General features: G+C 40.9%; 1 protein-coding gene and 1 non-coding gene across 2 annotated transcripts in view; both read right to left on the bottom strand.

Annotated features, from left to right (window-relative positions):
* LOC135087039 (kalirin-like) overlaps positions 1-15,372 on the bottom strand; it is a 145,010-nt gene extending 129,638 nt beyond the window's left edge. Inside the window, exons 1-7 of the mRNA XM_063981889.1 lie at positions 15,247-15,372; positions 10,213-10,420; positions 9,513-9,741; positions 8,788-9,019; positions 8,247-8,447; positions 6,522-6,787; positions 283-447 (exon numbers count right to left, since the gene is read on the bottom strand). Coding sequence (XP_063837959.1) covers positions 283-447; positions 6,522-6,787; positions 8,247-8,447; positions 8,788-9,019; positions 9,513-9,741; positions 10,213-10,420; positions 15,247-15,372 — 1,427 coding nt within the window. The remainder of the gene's footprint in view (positions 1-282; positions 448-6,521; positions 6,788-8,246; positions 8,448-8,787; positions 9,020-9,512; positions 9,742-10,212; positions 10,421-15,246) is intronic.
* Positions 5,307-5,380, bottom strand: Trnat-agu (transfer RNA threonine (anticodon AGU)). The gene has a single exon. It is a non-coding gene; the product is annotated as a tRNA-Thr (tRNA).
* Positions 15,373-15,996: the final 624 nt, after the last annotated feature.

The raw sequence follows: 15,996 nt of genomic DNA, 5'->3' as shown, positions 1-15,996 counted from the left end.
CATGATGTGCTGTCATATTCAATTACACTGCTCCCTGGCTGCCGATCGATACTTAATTCGAAAGGCGATTCATTTATGTCTAATGTCATAATCATTTTTATGACAAATAGTAGACATTTATCATTGTATCATTTCTTACACTTTTCTCAAATATACCAAGTTGAACTGGATAAAATATCACAGCATCAAAGGAATCAAAATCTTCGGCTCGATTCTTTTCAAGTAATTATTTTTTGTTTTTATGGAAGTAAAAGCTGTTAAAAGCTGCTACATTATACTCACTCTTTGCGGCGAGCGCTGCGGCGCTTGTCATCGCCAGCGGCTGTGGGCTGGGGCTCCTGGCGCTCGTTCTCCGCCGACTGCGAGGAGGCCAGCGACGGCGCCACGCCCGAGTCGCTCTCCGCCTCGCTCTCGCCGCCTTCCATCGAGCCGCTGAACTCGGCATATCTGAATAAAAAACGTAAACATCAGGCTACGTACTAAAAAAAGATCACGACCATTAGTCTAATTCTAGTCAATCATTAATTATTGTTGTTCCGAACCCTAAGAAAATTATGGGGGTTCTACCCATTAACGATTATCATTTGGGCGCATTTCGTCAATTCGCAAAAACTGATGAGTGAAGTCATAATTAAATATCATCACACTTATACTTTGTTACGTGAAAATCAATTAAATCTATCTGTTGAAATATGAACGCAGCCCTAAATTTGTTTCTTAAGTTGACACTAGGTGTCGCCACCTTTTTTTCTCTCCGAAATACACGCCGCCATTGCTCGTAACGCTCCGTCTTTTATTCATAAATTCCCTATAATTAGTCTCAGTTTAGCTCTTAATTAATACTTAAATAACTAGTTTTCATCAGGTTATGGGCCCAGACGCCCGGCTAGCTAGGCTCGGTTAGGGAAAGTTGTAGTTTATCCGCGAAAAGTAATTTGAGGTTATAACCACCACAAATCCGTCTCGGTCGCATATTTTAGGAGTTTTCAGGGATATTTTTTCAGCAAATGCTAATTATACATTAGCCATAAATAATGGCATCGAATGGAAATTTGATTAACATTGAAAAACTCAAAGGCCGTGACAATTATGGCACGTGGAGTTTTGCCGTGAAGACTTACCTAGAACATGAGGATCTCTGGAAATGCGTAGAGCACGATGACGAAACCGCCTTCACTAAGAGCGATGACACAAAAGCCAGGACGAAAATTATACTATTGGTGGATCCTATCAATTACATTCACATCCAAGAGGCAAAAAGTTCCAAAGAGGTATGGAATAACCTTCGCAAGGCTTTTGATGACTCAGGCTTGACACGGAAGGTAGGCTTACTACGAGAGCTAATTACTACAGATCTAGAAGGCTGTGGAAGTGTAGAAAATTATGTGAATAAAATTATTACTTGTGCACACAAGCTTAGAAACATTGGGTTTCATGTTGATGACGAGTGGCTGGGTACGCTCCTCCTCGCAGGGCTGCCAGAATCCTACAAGCCGATGATAATGGCAATGGAAAGCTCAGGTGTGACTATAAGTACAGATTTGGTGAAAACAAAAATTCTTCAGGATGTCAAAAATGAAAATGACTCGGCAGCTTTTTATTCAAATTACCACAGAAATTATGCAAAGGACAACAAGCCTTCAGGCAGAGGCCCTAGGTGTTTTAAATGCAATAAATATGGGCATATTGGTAAATTTTGCCGCACAAATCGAAGCTCGAGTCAAAGTTCTAATTCTAATGAACAGAGTGACAGGTCTGATGGGACCTCAGGATTTGTGGCTGCATTCCCTGCTTCTCCAGCACTGGAAAAGAACTGCTGGTACCTCGACTCAGGTGCTGGAATGCATATGACTAACAATAAAAACTTGATGTATGATTTTGAACCTGCTTCAATCAAGAACATTACTGTTGCTGATAGTAAAACATTACCTGTCAGGGGCTGTGGCAAAGTAAATATACAAAGCTATGATGGAGAGAACAAGAGATTTATTGGCACTGTACAGGTAAAAAATGTTCTGTATGTTCCAGATTTGGCAGTGAACTTGCTATCAATACATCAAATCACCAAGAATAATTGTGAAGTAAAATTTGATGAAAATTGCTGTAGAATATATCAAAACTCAAAGTTAGTCATGACAGGTTATGTGCAAAACAGTTTATATTTGATACACGGTGAGACATTTGCACTATTATCCACAGCTCATCTTTGGCATCAAAGAATGGGTCATCTAAACTTCCAGAATCTACAGAAACTTAATGAGTCTGCTGAAGGAATAGACATGAAAATCAATCAAGAGAACAATATGTCATGCAATACTTGTCTACAAGGAAAACAAACTAGGCAACCGTTCAATAATGTTGGCACAAGGGCTTCTGGTCTTCTAGAGATAATACATTCAGATGTATGTGGCCCAATGGAAGAAAAGTCAATCGGCGGTGCCAGATATTATGTATCATTTATCGATGACTATTCAAGAAAGGTATTTGTTTACTTTATGTCTTCCAAGTCACAAGTTTTTGACTGCTTTAAAGAGTTTAAGAAACTCGTTGAAAATCAATTACAGGCCAAAATAAAGATATTACGAAGTGACAACGGCAAAGAATATGTCAATGAATCATTTGATAGATTCTGTAAAGAGTCTGGGATCAAACGACAGTTCACTGTACCCTATTCACCAGAGCAAAATGGTATGAGTGAGCGGATGAATCGCACTCTGGTTGAACGTGCTAAATGTATGCTTATTGATGCCAAGTTGCCGAAGAAATTTTGGGCAGAAGCTGTTTCCACAGCAGCTTATGTGATAAATCGCTCACCTACAAAATCCATAGATTATAAAACACCTGAGGAAATGTGGGAAGGCTCGAAGCCTAATCTGCACCACTTGAGAATTTTCGGCTGTCCGGCTATGATGCATGTACCTAAAGAGAAGAGACTGAAATGGGATTGCAAATCTAAAGAACTCATATTTGTTGGATATTGTCCAGAATCTAAAGGATACAGACTGTTTGATAAGGAAGAGGGAAAAATAATTCGCAGTAGAGATGTTGTATTCTTGGAGGAAGTTGTAAGAAAGGATTTTGCTCTGATGCCGTTTTAAAAATTCTTCAAATGAAGAAGAAAACAATGAAACTATAAATGAGACCATTGATAGTGAAGCAAGTTCATATGAAAGTATCAGCACAGTCAAGGGGGATGATAGTCGTCTACCAATATTTGAAGATGACATTAATGATGAAGACTACATTCCTGAACGCAACGTCCACCTGAGCCCACCAACTTCTACAACTCATAATCTGAGACCCAGAAAGAATGGCACAATACCTACCTACCTGTGTAGTAGTAACTTGCTACGTGATCCTCAGACTGTAAAGGAAGCCTTGCATGGTGAAAATGCACAAGAGTGGAAAAACGCAATGGACTGTGAATATAACTCACTAATGGAGAATGAAACTTGGACCCTCTCTGAGCTCCCTCCTGGTAAGAAGCCAATTCCATGTAAATGGGTTTTTAAAACCAAACTAGATGCCAACGGAAACATTGCTAAACATAAAGCAAGATTAGTCATAAAAGGATATGAACAAGTTTATGGCATTGATTACACTGACGTTTATGCACCTGTAGTACGTCTTACTTCTATCAGATACCTACTTGGAATGGCAGCTAAACTTCAACTGCAGATTGAGCAACTAGACGCTATCACAGCCTTCCTGCAAGGTGATATAGATGTAGAGTTGTACATGACACAACCACCATACTATGAAAATGGAGAAAACCATGTCTGCAAACTGAATAAAAGTATATATGGCCTGAAACAAGCAAGCAGAACATGGAATCTAAAATTAGATAGCTTTCTGTATCAAGTTGGTTTTCAGAAATCACAACTGGATCCATGTGTGTATTACATGCATAGTGAAGGAAACACATTGTACTTAACTCTCTATGTCGATGACCTGCTCATGTTCTATAACAATGTAGAGTTTGCAAACAATATCAAGAGGAAAATAATACAAGAGTTTAAAATGAAGGAGTTGGGAAAAGCTAATCATTACATTGGAATACGGATTACATATGACAACAATGGAGTTTATATAGATCAAACAAAATACATAGAGAGTACATTGGAACGATTTGGTATGGAAAATTGCAAGTCAGTGGGAACACCGATGGAAACAGATATTAAGTTTTCTCAATCCTCGGACAAGAACAATGTATTGAGTGAAATTCCTTATCAAGAAGCAATAGGTTGCTTACTGTATATCTCACAAGGCACACGTCCAGATATCTGCTATGCAGTGAATACACTCAGTCGTTATAATAAAACTCCAACTTTAGAACACTGGACTGCTGTCAAAAGGATTTTTAGATATCTACAGGGGACTAAAAATCTTCAGATATTATACAAGAGCAATGTAGATCATGAAATTACAGGATTCTGCGACTCTGATTGGGCATCGTGTACTGAAGAAAGAAAGTCCTGTACGGGATATGTTTTTATGTTCCAAGGTGGTGCCATATCATGGAACTCTAAAAGGCAACAAACCATCGCACTATCGACAACTGAAGCCGAATATATGGCAATCTCAGCAGCTACTCAAGAAGCTCTATGGCTGAGACAGTTACATTGTGAATTGTGGCCCTCACCCAAGGCCACTATTATAACTTTGTTTTGTGATAATCAAAGTGCTATTAAACTTACAGGTAACTCTGCTTATCACGCTAGAAGCAAGCACATTGACGTTCGTCACCACTACATTCGTGACAAGGTCAAGACTGGTGACATCCACATCGAGTACATCCCTACCGGCTCGATGCTCGCCGACTGCCTGACCAAAGCCCTGGCGAAACCAAAGCATCACCAGTTCCTGATTGGCATGGGTCTACGTTCAAAGGGGGATGTTGAAATATGAACGCAGCCCTAAATTTGTTTCTTAAGTTGACACTAGGTGTCGCCACCTTTTTTTCTCTCCGAAATACACGCCGCCATTGCTCGTAACGCTCCGTCTTTTATTCATAAATTCCCTATAATTAGTCTCAGTTTAGCTCCTAATTAATACTTAAATAACTAGTTTTCATCACTATCAAATAAAAAAAACGTTTTTCTGGCTTAAAATATTGATGGGGGATAACGTAGTAAGATATATTTATTGGTGCCTTTTATTTCCTTAACTAAGTTATTTTTAAATAAAAATGAAAGCAGGTACGAGTATTTTGTCTCCTAGTATAACAATAAAAACGTTTTAAGTTTAAAATATACCAAAATAACCTTAATAACAGAAAACAAAAGCATAGTGACCAACTTTGCCACAGGCCCCGGGGGGATTCGAACCCCCGATCTCCTGTTTACTAGACAGGCGCTTTAACCAGCTAAGCCACGGCGCCGATACAAAGGACTGCGAAATTAACGTAGTCTTGGGAGACAAATGTAGTGAATGCAAAATTGACAAAGAAAAGATGTACCCAAATATAAAATCTTTTAGACTTTTTTATCTGGTTTTTAACTTTTTGATATTATTCTGTTTAATATGCACTGTCTTGGTGATCTCAAAATTATTTATTTTTCTTGGAAATCTAATTAATAAACTGGATAGAAGTAGGCAGCACTTGCAGGGTCGCAATTTAAATAGGCATTAATAAATCGTTTAAAGAGAGAGCAAGTCTGAGTCCAAGTACTAGTTGAGACGAATAGGTATGGAGTCTACTAGATTAACCGATGCACACTCTAAGCTGGTGATAACGAAAGAGGTCTATCAACTCCCACAAGGATCTGTTAAACCGACTGATAGTATGGGTATATTCGTGTAAAAAAATAAATTATTGTCCACAAGCCAGGTGTTTATCACATACTGACTGACAGACTAGGTTTTATCTGTAAGGTGAATGAGTTGTAACTTAGGTTTATTTTAACCCATGAATGAAAAGGCTGTTTTACAGCCTACCCAAAAGCAAGTAGGACACTAAGCGAAAGTAATATGGACTTCATGCATGACTGGCCGATGGCACAATGTGACATAATTATTGTACTGCTACACTGTCCGCTGTTTATTTTAGCCTAGGTGCAGACCACGGTCTTTCAGTCGGCCGATAGTTGGGCGCGATTCTAATTTGTATGAGGAATCGGCCGACACCAAATCGGTGTAATGAGCGCACTTTCATACATCTCCATACTGATCAACAGCCCGGCACAACTATCGGCCAACTAAAAATCGGCAGTTTGCGCCTAGGCTTACAGTAAAATAAAATAAATAAATAAATATCCTTGGACATTTTACACTGCGCTTCTAGTCCCAAACTAAGCAAAGCTTGTACTATGGGTACTAGACAACGGATATAAACATACTTAAATACTTTTTTTTTTGTAAATACATACATATTATACATAAAACACACCCAGTCCAATACAAACAAATATGTTCATGCACACAAATGTTTGTACTGTGCGGGAATCGAACCCGCAACCTCCGTAATAGTAGTTCGTTTCGAACCACTACACCAAACGGGCGACAGTGAGTCCGCAACTGACCTAGCATCGACGGCAGCGACCCACTCCTTGATCTGCACGGCGTGCGGGTGTCCCTTCTCCACGAGCCCGTCGGCCAGCTGCGCGAGCAGGCGCACGCGCTCGCGGCTCTCGCGCGCCACGCCGGCCGCCGCCGCCGCCGCCGCCGCGCCGCAACGCTCCTGCGTCTCCCGGATCCATTCCACCGCCGCGCGCGCAGACCGCTCGAACAGAGCGAACTGCTGGCACTGCTCGAGCCGCTTCTTACGCACTGTCCAGTGCTCCAATACCTGTTTGAAAACCATAATCAGTTATGAACATTTAAGATAATAATTGTTTTTTTTTTTTTTGATGAATTGGATGTACCGGTTGTATGAGCACCATAACAAAACTCCTGAGCATATTCGCGGCAGCCGCGCAGACGCGCAAGAGCCATGGTGCGCCCCCGCGAATGATGGCGAGCCTCATACTGCGATACCATCGCTCGCGGAACAAAAGCCTTATTGTCTCTAACGCCCGCCCCGCGACACTGGCATTGACAATGCGACTAATAATAAAAACGGCCAACGCATTTCGTAATCGAAACATAAATATTTTCATGTGACATAGCTGGAATTGTCCGTTAGCTTATAAACAAATAAACAACTAGACAAACGTAAACTCGTACGTATTAAAGTTACGTTGCTGAAACTATAAAGAAGAATTTATACTACAATGGTATCATTATATTTTTTACACGGAAACATCCGTTCCTGTCGTGACAAAAATAAACTAATTTACATAAAAATAGATCAGATTGTATCGCATCTAATGACGTAGTATTAACGTTTAATTGAGATTCATTTGCTCACAACCACAGCATCTGACACAAGAATATTTTGAACATAAGGTAGATGTAGTTTAATTCTATATCAGGAACGATACAAAAAAGATAGGTATCATCATTCTCGTGTAGGCCATACTATAGTTATGCCATGTAAATATCTGATATTATATCTAAAGGACATAATATCGAGGTGAAGGTTACAACACGGCCACGAGGACTAATACATTATAGGATAATATTATACGCATGATATACGATTACCTTTGAAACTGAGACCAAGTCTCAAACTCATTTATGATTATGCCTGACTATTTAGAACTTGACGTTTAGTCGGTATTTCGGTAGCTGTGGTCAGTCTCGCAGACTCGAATTTTGAGTTTCATTCATATCTTCATTGAGGTGATAAGGGTTGTTGTGAGTGGTGTATCTTTCACGAAAGTCCAAGACCATGGTCAGATGACGAAACTGCGGAGGTTTTAGTGGGTATTTCCTGTCCTTTTCAGGATGGAGCAGCGTCCTTTACAGGAGGCCCGGAATTCCTTTGGCACCACACTGCCCTTCGGCAGCGGTGACGGTGCGCAATAAAAGGAGTAGTGTACTGTTAAATTATGAAAAATGTAAAAAGTTAAAATAGCGGTATCGTTGTGGCCTATGAGATGCTGTCATAGTGACATTGACGTAATGTCAATGTCACGCTAGAATCAAACGTGAGAATAGTGGGACGCGCGGAAACGACTCCGCGCGCTTTTGTGCTAAGTGATGAATTGTATTTAAAATAAGGCAATATAGTGTGAAAGTTGAGTATTCAGTGTTTTATTTATGAGAATAGATCGACCGGGCTCTAATAGTACAGACGACGGCATGTCAACGTAAACGCCGTAGGATCTTATAGGTGCTATAGTCTGTTGTGCTGTTCACCGTACCTTGTTCTCCTGCGCCAGCAACGTATCGAGGATGGCGCGCGTCTGCTCGTGGTGCGCCTTGCTGGCGGCGGGCGTCTGGCCGTGCACCTGGGCCGAGCGAGCCGCGTACTTCAGGAAGGTCTCGGCCGTACGCCGCGCGAGAGTACAGGCCTTCAGGAAGGCCTCCTTCTGCTCGCCGTGTTTCACTATCAGTGCGGCCACCTGTTATACAAGGCGTTTATCTGGTTAGTAAGTCGAAAGATGTGTTTGCAGTAATCACTATGAAAGATTGGGTGATTCCACACCCATATGGACGGTTGTGGATACCATTTAAGTACACAAGAAAGTATTGAAGGGGTATCTACTAGGACACCCAATAAGATGGAAGGAAATACGATGTGACATTTAGCGACAAAAACTAAAAGGAAGGAAATTCGATATAGCATTTAAATCTGAGTCAAAAAGTAGGTATTTTATTTAGTAAGTTGGTTACAACAATATACTAACAGCTTCTATCAGGGAAATAAAAAGTGTTGTATGTAGGGTATCTCATATATCATACCTGTGCAGCCTTATCAATGGCCGCCGCCTGCGCCGGCTCGTCGGTAGCGGGCGCAGCGGCTGACCCGCACCAGTCTTCGTCGCGTCGGTACTCGCGCTCCAGCGAGTCGAGTACCGAGCACACCTGCTCCGCCGTCTTGTAGAAGTTCAGAGAAGCCGTCACTAGCTTGTGGCGCTCTTCTGCGCAGGTCACTAGGCGCTGCCAGCGCTCGGTCACTTCTTCGGAGATTTCTCTGTGAAACAAGAGGCTGGTGTGATGAAAGACGACGAAACCACGTGTGACTTGGTTTGAGAAATAAACTCTTATTCACTCCAGATCTATATCCCTTTTGTGGTTAAGAGAATACACTTCACACCATCTTTCGTCGCTTGCCTCTCTAACTGACGTAACTGACATTTAGCGAAATTTTCAGGCGATTAGACAGATCGATTCGTCTTGCAAAATTGATTAAGATGGTGTAGATAACTCAGTTTCGAAAAAAATGTCAGATACGTCAGTTAGAGAGGCAAGCGACGCTTTGACACTTCTATATAAACAAAAATAGGTCAGTTTCAGAAATAAAACCATGGAACTGGTTTTTACTACTTTTTTGTGTTCTGACGCTACACAAACTACCAATAAATCTAATTATGACCTTGAAAGGTCATACATAGGGAAAAAATCAAATATAACGAGTTCCAGGCGAAAAGTAGGAATACATCGGTGTCTCGCTAGATCGCGCTCACCTGATCGTATGCGGATCGTAGTGGTTAGCAGCTCGCAGCGCGTCCGCGCGGTACTTGACCTGCACGGCGCTGGCGTGCGTCTTCTCCACGGCCACCTGGAACTGGTCGTGCTCGCGCTTCAGCTGCTCCGCCTCGGCCAGCGTGCCTGGGATGGAGAATGAGGCTGCCAGCATGGCCTCGCCGTTGCGTATCCAGCTGACCACTTGGGCGGCGTCCTTTTGGAATTGACCTGTGGAATAACATGGTGTTAGAAATACAAAAATATGTCAATGTCTGGTTTGCTATACCATGTGTACTTTTAAATCAAATATTACGATTTGTTAATCGTTCTCTTCGGCTGGAAAAAGACCTCCATGATGATTGGATGTCATTTGGGTTAAGCGAACGAACGAACGAATGTTGTATATTATTATTTGTCTGACGTAAAGTACGTTTTTCTGAACGTGTTTTGGACTGTACAATAACACCTGCTGTTTAGTTTTTTGATGTAGTATGTAAATAGTAAGGGGTTACCCTTACAGTACGGTTTAACAACCTAGTCCATAAAATCGTACTGTATCTGAAATTCATATTTTGTATGTAACCTGTTCTGTACGTCTTAAATAAATAAATAAAATAAATAAATAAATATGCTAGTTGACAGTCCACCCCATCCATACTGCCCGCCGCCATATTACGATAATCATTACAGCAAGCTTACCCAGCTGCACGCACTGCTCGAAGCGCGCTCGGCGCTCCTCGGCCAGCTCTTCCAAGTCAAGCTGGCGGTCGTGCAGGAATTCGAGCAGCAGTTGCACCCGCGCCTGCGAGTCGAGAGGCGCCGGGTCCGCGCCGTCAGCGCTCCCTGCTGCCATCACATCCGCCGCCTCGGCAATCGCTGCTGCCAACTCCTGCCCTTGTTGCACCACCTGCGAATAGACATGTTGACACCACCAGTCAATTGACGTACTTTTAAAACTGTCAAAACGAAACTCTTCCATAGATTTTGTATGGCACTACAAGCAATTGACGTCACTATTTTGTCAACTCAATGAGGGCTATCGTTTTAGCGCACACCAGTTGGCGCCACTGTAGAGTAAGGTCCTGTCACTTGCTAGTAGCGAAGACAGTGGCGCCGGCTGGTGAGCGCTAAAGTGGTAGGAGGACTATCGCATTTGCACTCATCAAGATGGCGCCACTGTAGAGTAAGGTCCTGTCAATCGCCAGGGGTGCCAACTGTTAAGTATAAAAACGATAGTCCTAATGAGGACTATCGTTTTTATACTTAACAGTTTTTTCAATTTTTTACAATATTAACTCCTTTTTTCAATTACAATGCGACCAAAAATCGTAATTTACAGTTAATTTAAAATTAATTAAGTTTTTAAGACTAGAATGAAGGGTATTTTTAAAAAAGTTGTGGTTTGGAATTATTGGGGTACGGTGTCAAACAAGTTAACAAAAAAGTTAACACAATGGCTGGAGACAGTAGTAGTCAGTAGCCTCAAAACCACACGCTGAAAAACGAAATGCTTATGAACATATACAGACCACCGTTCCTCTAAAAAGCAAACTCATTTTTTGCACTGAAATCAGATCCCAAACCATCTTGCATGCATCGTTGTAATAAATAATTAAAGAGATTTCTAGAGTTTCTTTGGGACGACTATCGGCTTGAGTTGTATGAGAAAAAGTTGTAAAAAAAACTTAATCACCTTTATTAGAACTAATGCTTATTGCAATTTTCGGTACCATTAAGAGCCATTTCACAAAAATATTCCGCGCGAATTTAGCTACAAACTGTCAACGCAACGACAAAAGAGTAAAAAGAACGCCGAAATGGACAAAAAAATCTTGAGCCGTGACCGTATTTAAGACTTGATATAATTTATTAATTTTAAGGTAGAATAAGGTATTAAAACATGATAAATTAATTTAAAATTTTAAAAGAGTTTATTTAGTCTTTTAAAGATTTTTATACTTATTTCGATTGATAATGAAACACGAATAGGTATAATATGTAAAATATATTATATTAAGTACAAAATAAAGACAGTCACATAGTGAAAAAAAATCTGCCCCCTTGCAGCTCCATCATCGGACCCTGGATATCATTTACCTAGACGAAGTATTCGTCAAGGCGAATTACACAAGCCCAAACTCCATAGGGTTCTATTGTTTTGTTATGGAGTTGCAATGGAGGTGGCCATTGCAACTCCTCCAGATCCATTATCAGACAGAGCTAAGAAATAAATAAATATTATTATTATTTAACAAATAACTAAAATAAATTCATCTTACTATCTTTCTTCTTACTTGTCTTACTAATATTATAAATACGAAAGTTTGTATGGATGTTTCGATGTTTGTTACTCTTTCACGCAAAAACTACTGAACAAATTTTGATGAAGCTTTACAGTACAGTACAGCAGTACTAGGCAGTTTGTGTTCAACTATCACTCGGGTCGGACGTTCCTATCGCTAGACCGTTGGTTCACTCAGTTCCGATACGACTCTAGTGCTGTGTGTAATTATTCTCGTGAATACACTAAGTTTATTAATTTCTATGAGTGGATTTCATTTTGCCTGAGAACTACGTCATGAACCCTTAACCAGAAGACCCTGTCGCCAGCGACAGCGACGCTCAGCCATCCCTGGCGTCGACCAGAATAACAATATATTTATGACGAACTGTAGCAAACTAAATTTCACGCGAGTAAAGCCGCGGGCAATACTACAAATTTCATACTAGCTTTTTGCCCGCGACTTTTTCCGCGAAGAAGTGGAAACTGGTTCTAATAAAATTAAATTATTCTAAGTAATTATTAATTTTGTTATATGATAATATTTTTTAATATAAAACCTACAAATTATTAGGTATGTTTAAATATCTGAATACTTACAAAATTATGATTTATCTTTCTACAACAAAATTGAAACATTTCCTTCGGGTGCTAAAATCACCAGGCTATTGTGTGCACATACTCTGGAGCATACAACTTACAACTGGCCGTCGGAGAAGCATAGATTTCCCTTAAGTCTACTCCCGCTACCACATGGAACTCCGCTAAAACTCGTGAGCCAACACTTGTTTTTGTATCGAAAATTAGTATCAGCAAATTAGCATAACCGCACGCGGTTGCCCGTTGCAGGCTCTATGCAACCACGCTATTTTAAACCGTGGCCCCTAAGCATGAGATGGGAAACTGCACTCTCTAGAATTCTCTTGAATTTGATGGTGTTAGGGGAATCCTAGGAATGAATACAGACTTTCCAATGGAATCTCCTCATCAATATTAAAACATTGCAACTTGCAATGCAATGTTTCGTTTTCATTTGTTATATTATTGACTATTACTTGATTTTTCAAACACGTGTCAAAATAAAAAAAATAATTTAAATCAAAAGCACTAAGGAATATTTAATTGATATCAACTTCGAAGCAAGCACAGATCACAGAAACTAAAGGGAAATGTGATAAGGGGGCGGAGCCGGTGTCGCAACAATATGCCCAAAAACAGAACATATTGCTTGTGAAAGCAATGAAGACAGCAGCGACGTTATAATGTAAACAGTTTACATTGCTTGCATACTACTAAAGATTATTCGAACGTTGAATACTGATACCGCAGTGAACTCAGCGCATTACTTAGCATCTTTCTATATCTCTATGAAAGCAAGTTATCTTCAAAATAACATTCTACACCTTTTTAACCAAATACGAAGCACGTCATCTATCAATAGGGAATATATTTTAGAAGTTAATAAATTATGCATAAAATAACACTTTAGTTAAATCATAGAATTTCTAAAAACTAGTACTGAAATCGTACTGGAAACAATAAAAAAATATTAATATGTTATCTAATTTATTTATTAAACGACCAATTATCGAAGATTTTGGAGTAAAGTTTTTGAAAATATTTTATAGCCAACATAGGAAACATTTAGTGAAAGAATTTCTTTTCGGAGCCTATTGCCTTCAAACAAACAAATAATCAAATCTTTCCTCTTTTATTCATTTAACAACAAAACTTCCCTCTCGAAACAAAACGGTTCTTTTTCTTCTTCACGAAACAAAACTCAAAGCGGATAAATAAATAAACAAATCTTTGGATAATTTCACAATGCCATCTAGTCCCAAAATAAGCAACTAATATGCTTGTGTTAAGGGTGCTAGCTTAATGGATATACTATGTACTTACATCCTTTTATATAATTTATTTATTAAATTAAATTCATACATAAATACATAGTTACTCCCAGTCCCGTCAAAGAAATTAATTATTTTCATCATTTCAATTTCTGCTCGGCCGGGAATCGAACCCGGGACCTCTCGGCATATTAGTCCGTTTCGAACCACCAAACGGCCGACTAAAACGGACCTCCCGGCATAGTATCAAAAGTATTTGGTTGCCGTATAAATCTCCACTTCATGACACGAACACACGTAAACGTCATGGCGGGAAAAATGACACAGGTCCTGCCTTGACGGGCGCTCGCGCCGTACTAATCGATGTCGGCTTCCGCATTGTAATTTATACTGATATTCACATCAATATTTTGACAAAGTAGTTACTAATATTTAAACAATAACTGTGGAAATCAATTCTCCAATGAAAATTCTTTATTTTGGGATACTTTTATTCCTGTTATTGCTGTGTATTAAAACCGAAAATCACGATCAAAATGTGACGTAAATCCTAAAAATTTGCCAAAATATTTTTAGATTTTACTCAATAATGGTAATGAAATTCAAGAATCCGTTTGATTATTGGACTACAAGAATATATGTCCGATGATTTCTATATATTTTTAAGCTTATTATACGAGCATAAATAATAGATACAGGACTTTGAAATTGAGTCTGCGGCAATTTTTCCGTAAAATGGTTGTGGGAGATGGGGCACTGAGAATTAATCAAAAGAGTTTTAGTAAATCCGTTACATTATTGGTCAACAACAAGGATTGAACTATCTTTCGCAGTAATTAAATAATCTCTGGGTGTTGCTTAAGATAGTAATTCATGCTTCCAAAATCTTAGAAATTTGCACGAAAATGTAAAATGGCTCTTAATTGACCTAATAATATACTTTTACACTAAGGTTTTTCCTTCTTTGTAATTAGTACTTTTAAACAAGCACTCTTACAAGTGTTTTCTCAAGTTGGCGAGAACACACGATATTTTGAACTATTAGTTAGTATTTATCAAACTTTATGGTGCGTGTCGGTCGGAAGAACTAAATTATGATGCACTAATAAAAGCCGTGAAAATATCAATTCGACGTCTCCGTGTGATTGATGGTTTCCTCAGATTTATTAATTATGGATTACCTGTCTCAAACAATGCGTTTCATCAAAAGCAATTAACACTTTAAAACTTTTTGTGCAATTGGAATAGCTTTGTGCTATCGAAAACTGTCTCAGCAGCTTAACAATCTGACCCATTTGAGATTATACTTGCATTACTTAAATCTTTGTGTAAAATTAAAATCATTATGGATCAGTAAAAACCAACATTTCCATAAGGTCTAACGCACTAAACTTACTACATATTCCTATAATACACATCGTTCCCCAAGCTTCAATGCTTTATACCATCATCAATCCAATCTTCTTTAGTCGCAAAATAACCATTCTTTTTTTATTTATAAGTCCCGTTAACCACAATATTGCGGCTCCGTGCGCTGCCGCTTGAGGCACACTAAAGCCACTCCCATGACCCTCAACCACCACCCAACTCCGGTGATGTTACCTGGTAGGTGGCGTGCTGCATCCTGGCCACGCTCTCGTTGTGCGCGGCGAGCGCCTGCTCGGCCTGCTGCGGGTCGCGCGGCGGCTCCGTGCGCTGCCGCTCGAGGCACACTAAAGCCACTCCCATGACCCTCAACCACCACCCAACTCCGGTGATGTTACCTGGTAGGTGGCGTGCTGCATCCTGGCCACGCTCTCGTTGTGCGCGGCGAGCGCCTGCTCGGCCTGCTGCGGGTCGCGCGGCGGCTCCGTGCGCTGCCGCTCGAGGCACACTAAAGCCACTCCCATGACCCTCAAGCGTCACCCAACTCCAGTGATGTTACCTGGTAGGTGGCGTGCTGCATCCTGGCCACGCTCTCGTTGTGCGCGGCGAGCGCCTGCTCGGCCTGCTGCGGGTCGCGCGGCGGCTCCGTGCGCTGCCGCTCGAGGCACACTAAAGCCACTCCCATGACCCTCAAGCGTCACCCAACTCCAGTGATGTTACCTGGTAGGTGGCGTGCTGCATCCTGGCCACGCTCTCGTTGTGCGCGGCGAGCGCCTGCTCGGCCTGCTGCGGGTCGCGCGGCGGCTCCGTGCGCTGCCGCTCGAGGCACACTAAAGCCACTCCCATGACCCTCAAGCGTCACCCAACTCCAGTGATGTTACCTGGTAGGTGGCGTGCTGCATCCTGGCCACGCTCTCGTTGTGCGCGGCGAGCGCCTGCTCGGCCTGCTGCGGGTCGCGCGGCGGCTCCGTGCGCTGCCGCTCGAGG

This window comes from Ostrinia nubilalis, chromosome Z (assembly GCF_963855985.1).
Source record: "Ostrinia nubilalis chromosome Z, ilOstNubi1.1, whole genome shotgun sequence".
Classification (NCBI taxonomy): Eukaryota; Metazoa; Arthropoda; class Insecta; order Lepidoptera; family Crambidae; genus Ostrinia; species Ostrinia nubilalis.
This window is presented reverse-complemented; position numbering and strand designations above follow the sequence as displayed.